Genomic DNA, 7,201 nt, shown 5'->3' with positions numbered 1-7,201 from the left:
CTTTTTGTCTCAATTTGAATATAATGTAATACTAGATATATTAATTTGGTTAACATTAAAACCATGTAATCCTTCTGCGTCATATATTACATATTAATTTAAAGATGTTAAACTTTCTATTTGAAAAAAAAATAAGATATAACAAGCAAACACAAGGTAAATAGATTTCAAGGAAAGATAGATACAAAATAAATGAAAAAAATACTATTTTGAAAATAGTATTCAAGAAATACTAAAACGGTAAATATTTTTTCTATCGAACACTAGTTCCGTAAAAAAAACTCAATTTAACAAGAGCACGTTGAAGCGACAACAACCTCCATACGACGTCGTTCTGGAACATATCCCCTAAAGATCCGGAAGACAGATCAGTCCCTAGGATTCGCCGACTTGAGGCGCATTTATTTCGATTCGTCTTCACTCACGTTTCTATTGCGGCTTTCACAACAACAAAAACCGCATCTCATCTGTCTCTTTATTGTCCTTATTGACCGCTGAATGCTCTGCTTCGATTCTTCGAATCTTTGGTGAGTTTTCTTGGCTCATACCCAGATCATATCATCAATTACTCTTTCAGTTCTGTGATTTCTTGTTGAATTTCATGTGGGTTTTGTAAAAAGATTCGATCTTTGCAATCTTTATGGGTTCAAATGTAGAATTAAAGTCGAATTTTAGGTGAGTTTTCTTGGTTCATACCCAGGTTATATGATGAATTAATGTTTCAGTTCTGTGATTTGTTGTTGAATTTCATGTGGGTTTTGTAAAAAGATTCGATCTTTGCAATCTTTATGGGTTCAAATGTAGAAATAAAGTCGAATTTTAGGTGAGTTTTCTAGGTTCATACCCAGAATACATGATGAGTTATTGTTTCAGTTATGTGATTTGTTGTTGAATTTCATGTGGGTTTTGTAAAAAGATTCGATCATTGCAATCTTTATGGGTTCAAATGTAGAAATAAAGTCGAATTTTAGGTGAGTTTTCTTGGTTCATACCCAGGTTATATGATGAATTAATGTTTCAGTTCTGTGATTTCTTGTTGAATTTCATGTGGGTATTGTAAAAAGAAACGATCTTTGCAATCTTTATTGGTTTGTTGAGTATGTTATGTGCAAATGTAGAGATGAAAGTGAATTTTGGGTGAGTTTTCTTGTTTCTAAATTAAAATTGAAGTGAAATCTATGATTTTGTGTTGGAAATTTCATGTGGGTGTTGTAAGATATTTTTGCATTTTGTTGATTTGTTGGGGTTATATGAAGTTGAAGTGAGTATTCATGTTTGTAATTCAAAAGTGATTTATGGTTCATTTTCAGTGATTTATGGTTCATTTTCAGTGATTTATGGTTCATTTTCAATTAGGTTCATTGTCAGAAAGATGCAACTCTAGTAAATCATGCCTAATCTGACTTGGGACGAGCAGATTAGGCATGATTTACTAGAGTTCCATCTTTCTGAGGACATGGTCCAAGATCGGACTTCGTGGAGGCGTAGGATTAGGGTTAAGGACTTCTAGAGGATATTGCAGTAATGTCTTAGGTGTTTTTTAGGGGTGTAGGTCTTTCTTATTCTTAAATTGACTTCACCGGTAATTGCCTTCTGGTGTGTATGTCCAAATGATGTTGTATGCTATTATACATGATTTACATTATATTGTGTCACTCTGATCACTTTCTTGGTATTGGTGGCTTCCTATTTACATTATATTATGTCTAAATGATGTTGTATGCAATTTCTATATTGTTTGACTTGGTGTGTTGGCATGTTGTTCGTTTTGGAGCCGAGGGTCTCTCTGGAAGCAGCCTCTCTATCCCTAGGGATAGAGGCAAGGTCTGTCTACATCCCACCCTCCCCAGACCCTATAAGTAGCTTTGCTATTTGTGGGATTTACTGGGTATGGTTGTTGTTGGTTGTTGTTGTTTCAATTAGGTGTTAATAAATGTTTTTTTTATGCATTTTATATTAATTTTAAGGTTCTGCCACTTCAAACTCAAAATCATATATCTACCACTTGTGGCCTACTCGTAGGGAGGCTTGGGTTCTTCCATGGAGACCCAAGTTCAATCCCCATTTGTGTCACTTTGGTGGATCAGGCAATGATGGATAGAGCCTAGCCTCCTTGCAGAGGTGTCAGGTTCTATCCTGAGCCCACCCGGGTTTTCGTCCCACCGTGTGTTACGCCAGTGAGTGTTCAGCTCTTGTGGTGGCACAATGGCTGTCAAGTGGCAGTCGGCGGTATGGTTTCCTGGGGGAACGCCGAAGCCAAACTCTTAAGCCAGCGTGGGCCTGCTTAAGACAACATAGTCTGGCCGGAGTAGGGCAACGGGGCTCTCCAATTTGGGAGCGCGGTAGTCTAATACAAGAAAGTCGCCGTTCTAAAAAAAAACTTAAAATCATATGAATCTGGGATTAGTTTTTTTTTTTTTTTTGTGTGTGTGTGTGTGTATATATGCTTCCTAATTGTTTTGCTGAGTTTTCTTGGTTATACCCAGAAAAGATGCTGCATTATTAAGTCAAAATATCAAATATGTGATTGTTTTCGAAATTTATGTGGTTGTTGTAAAAAGAAACAACTTTTTGTATTTTAAATGAATTTGGAGTGAGTTTTCTTGTTTTTGAATCATCACCATCCTATTAGTGATTGATAAACTAAGTAAAATCATTTAGTTTTCATAATGTATACGTTATTCTGTAAGTGTTTCTTTAAACATGTGTTAACGGTTTTAGTAGATATAAGGCGAGATATTCATTATGAAAGGGTATCTTGATTATTATGACCGAACGTTCCTTGTGTGGTTTAATACTTGATTTCCTTTGAGTTCTATCATAATATCATTTCATTTCACCAAGAATCACAGATTCAACTCATAGTTGTCATTAGCGAGCGTAGCGATCGCTATAGCGCGCTACGTAGCGTATAGGTCTAGGCTCGCTATTAGGGGTGTAGCGATAGATAGCGATAGCAACGACAGTTTATTTTATTTTTTAGAGCAAATTATTTTTTAAGTCCCTGTGTTTTAGTGGTTTTAACCACTTGAGTACAAAATCAAAAAGTTTAACGAGTCCCTAACCGCTCATTTTATAACGTTTTGAGAGTCTATGTGTTTTAGTGATTTTAACCACTTGAGTCCAAAATCAAAAGTACAAGTGTCAAAAATTGGACTCAAAACGTTATAAAATAAGTGATTAGGGACTCAATGTGTTAAACTTTTTGATTTTGGACTTAAGTGGTTAAAACCACTAAAACACAAGGACTCAAAAAGTAATTTACTCTATTTTTTAATATAAATAGCAATTAAATATAGCTATAAAATAGCTGGATTTTAGGTTTTTGTTAAATATACAATTATACATGTAAAATAGCATATATACCAAGGTGTTTTGATATAATATACATATTAAAATTTTTAATTTTTTTTTCTACTCTATTGCTATTTATAAAATAGCCGATCGCTATTTATCGCTATTCGCTATGTAGCATACAGGTACCCTACCGCTATTTGTCGCTATTCGCCATTAACAACTATGGGGTATTTTCATATAATATACATATTAAAATTTTTAATTTTTTTTCTAGTGTATCGCTATTTAAAAAAAAGCTGACCGCTGTTTATCGCTATTCGCTATGTAGCATACAGGTACCTTATTGCTATTCGCCATTAACAACTATGATTCAACTTGGATAATGCAACATTTAATTTGGTCTAAAACAATAAAGCTCACCAACGATTCTGAATCAGAAGCATATAACTCACTCATTCATATTAAATACAAAGACTGTTTTTTTGTGAAATTTTTTTGATACCAACTCAAATCGTTTGTTAGGGTTCTTGATTATATGTTGCATCATCAAGTCAAATCTTCGATTTTTTTTTTTTTTTTTTTTTTTTTTTTTTTTTTTTGTGAAATTTCATGTTAGTGTTGTAAAAAGAAATAATCTTTTGCATTTTCGGATTATCAAGTCAAATACGTCGCGTTAAATTAAGGTCTTGTACCAACATATTTCAAGATTCGTCGTTTTGTACCAAAATCGACATATGGTATATTTATGGGATTCTTGAGGTTTGATTCTTGAATGGAATGTAGAATGTGAAATCGATTATGTTTTTTATGAAGAGTTAATTGCTCGGATGGTCCCTGTGGTTTCAAGTTTTTTCACGTTTAGTCCCCACCTTTTGAAAATAGCAGGTATGCTCCCTATGGTTTGTCATTTTGTTACTCGGATAGTCCCTGAGTAGATGTCAGTTAGTTTGAAAATAGCAGGTATGCTCCCTATGGTTTGTCATTTTGTTACTCGGATAGTCCCCAGAGTAAATGTTGGGGGACTATCTGGGTAACAAAATGACAAACCACAGGGAGTATACATGCTATTTTTAAAAGGTGGGGACTAAACGTGAAAAAACGTGAAACCACAGGGACCATCCGAGCAATTAACTCTTTTATGAATAATAAAGCTGTATTTTTTCGGTTGTTGGTATTTGATAAGAATCCGGGCTAATTATGACACATTATTGTTTCTATAGCAGGATTAGTGACAGGTTTATACACATAAACCGCTTATTTTAAAACAATGGGGATCGACACCATGAAAGAATCATCATGGTTTACTTCTATCTGGAAGCCTTCACGTAAACCCGCAACTTTAGTTCCCGAAAAACCCATTATCGGAATCATGTCATTTGAAGTCGCGAGATTAATGACAAAGTCAGCTAACTTATGGCAGGTTTTAAGCGATAAACAAATGTCAAGATTAGAAGAAGAGCTCACTAATTCCCTCGGCACTCTAAATCTCGTTTCCGATAATCACGATTATCTCATGGAGCTTGCGTTACTCGAGATCGTTGACAACATTAAATGTGTCGCGAAAGGTGTTTCTCGGCTCGGGAAAAAGTGCACGGATCCGGTTTATCGTAATCTTGATCATGTTTTCGATAATCCGATCGAGATTGACGGTAATTGGTGCGGGTGGGAGTATAAGTTAAAGAAAATGGAGAAACGGGTTAAGAAAATGAAGAGATTCGCTGCGGTTACGTTACAGTTATGCGAAGAACTCGAAGTGTTATCCGAGCTCGAGAATGGTTTAAAACGATTGCAAGATAACAACTCGAATCAAATGAAGTTAAACGAATTTGAGAAGAAAGTCGCGTGGCAACGCGAAGAAGTCAACGGTTTGCGAGAAATGTCTGCATGGATTCGTACGTATGACTACACTGTCAGGTTACTGTTAAGATCGCTTTTCACAATAGTCGAACGGGTGAAGGTTGTTTTCGGAATTTCAACCAAGTTTGTTACCCCGGGAGTAAACGATTTCCACGATGGACGACGTTTGATTCGTAGTACTTCCATTTCTGCCCTTTCGAGTTATCCGGCTAAAAACTCGATTCATCGATCATTATCGAATCTCGGATACAAACAAAGAAAGAGTCTTCATATGCACCATCGTTCAAGTGTCTTTTGTGGGACCCAAACGCCAGTGACGACAAAAAGTTTGACTCAAATTGGACTTTTGAAAAAATGCATGACACCTGATCTTGACTCGCCAAAAGTCAACGCTACAATTGAAAACGCTGTTAACATCGTATTAATTCCCCATAAAGGTTTATCAAAGGGTCAAAACGGTCGAAAACCGACACTTGGTGGTGCGGCTTTAGCTCTTCATTACGCAAACGTAATCATATTTATCGAGCGATTAGCTATATCGCCTCACTTCATCAGCCCCGAGTCACGTGAAGATTTATATCACATGTTAACCACAAGTATCAAGAACTCACTTAGAGAAAAACTTAGTTTTGAGTCTAAGAACGATTATAATCGCGATGTTGCATCCGATTGGAGTTCGTCGATGCAAATAACACTCGAATGGTTGGTACCGCTCGCTCAAAACATGATCAAATGGCATTCTGAGAGGAATTTTGAGAAGCAGGGTATGGGTTCTGGAGGAAATGTGCTTTTGGTGAATACATTGCATTATGCTGATCAAGAAAAAAGTGAAGATGCGATTACGGATCTTGTTTTGGGTCTTCATTATGTTTCGAGATTTGGTAGAGAGATTAATAGTAAAGCTTTTGTGGGGTCTACTTGTGATACGGGTTGTGACGATTATTTGTTTCATGATAATATTGTATGACTGGTTTCGGGTGTTTAGAAAGTTCGGTTATCTTGACAAAACGGCATGCGATGATCTTCGAGGTATTTTACTTAATTGACCGAAAGATCTGGTTTTACTTAACTTTGATAATATTGTTTTCTCTGTAGATGCATAGATGTCTTTGTAAATAACATTTTATACAGCTTGTGTTTGGATTTTATCTTTTTATGTAATTTAGTTTTGCGCGACATGTTGTAGAGTTCTAAGTGATGTATTCCACAACCAAAAGGTTGGAAGTTCAAATCATACAACGGAAAAAATGACGAGGGTCAAGGTTATGCGCCCCTTGTTACCACCCCTAGCCTGTTGGAAGGTAGTGTTCAAGTCAAGAGGCAGTGTCTTGAAGGGTTGGGACTTGGGGGCAACAACCCGAAATCTAAAGGCAACTGGGATTTAAATAATCCCAACTTTCTCAATTTGGTTGATAATAATCCCAACCCAGTTATTGGCCGATAATAATTCGAACTGATCCACTTTTGGCCAATAATAGTCTGTGTTAAATATAGTTTAACGGAGTTAAGTTTTTTTTTTTTTTGAATTACAAACTGATGTTTAGGGCTTTTGATTAGAACGAGGATACGAGTTGATTGATGTAAAATTTACCTCGAAATACTGCTCAAACGAATAAAATGGTGCTTCAATTCGGATGTTTAAACTTCCAATTAACAAAAATCATGCAGTTTGAAGCATCGTTTCGAGGTAAGTTTTAAATAAATCGACTCGTATCCTCGCTCTGATCAAAATCCATAAAACATCAGTTTGTAATTCGGAAAAAAGCTCAACTCCGTTAAGCTATTTTTAACGGTGGACTATTATCGGCCAAAAGTGGAGCAGTTCGGATTATTATCGAGCAATAACTAAGTTGGGATGACCAAATTGAGAAAGTTAGGATTATTTAAATCCAATTTGCCTGGAAAATTGTTTTTAATAAACCAACCTTTGTCCCGTTGGTAAATAATAATCTTACCTACGTAATTGGTATACAATAATCCTACCTATCAACATGTTGGTACTCAAAGAACTTCGGTTAAATTTTTTTAACTGAAGTTAATTTTTAAG

The 7,201-nt window shown here is 35.7% G+C and overlaps 1 protein-coding gene across 2 annotated transcripts; it reads left to right on the top strand.

The window, feature by feature from the left end:
* The first annotated feature begins 325 nt into the window (after positions 1-325).
* On the top strand, positions 326-6,330 carry LOC110891337 (protein PSK SIMULATOR 1). Of its 2 annotated transcripts, none has more exons than XM_022139024.2 (2): positions 326-527; positions 4,518-6,330. In XM_022139024.2, exon 2 carries the CDS (start codon positions 4,565-4,567, stop codon positions 6,119-6,121), a length of 1,557 nt encoding a protein of 518 aa, XP_021994716.1. In that variant the 5' UTR covers positions 326-527; positions 4,518-4,564; the 3' UTR covers positions 6,122-6,330. The 2 variants fall into 2 exon arrangements, with proteins under 2 accessions (XP_021994716.1, XP_021994717.1); XM_022139025.2 differs by having other exon boundaries at positions 327-527; positions 4,521-6,330.
* The last annotated feature ends 871 nt before the right edge of the window (positions 6,331-7,201 follow it).

The sequence above is a fragment of the Helianthus annuus genome, chromosome 11 (genome assembly GCF_002127325.2).
Source record: "Helianthus annuus cultivar XRQ/B chromosome 11, HanXRQr2.0-SUNRISE, whole genome shotgun sequence".
In the NCBI taxonomy this organism is placed as follows: Eukaryota; Viridiplantae; Streptophyta; class Magnoliopsida; order Asterales; family Asteraceae; genus Helianthus; species Helianthus annuus.
The sequence above is the reverse complement of the archived record's forward strand: the minus strand, read 5'-3'. Positions and strand labels throughout refer to the sequence as shown.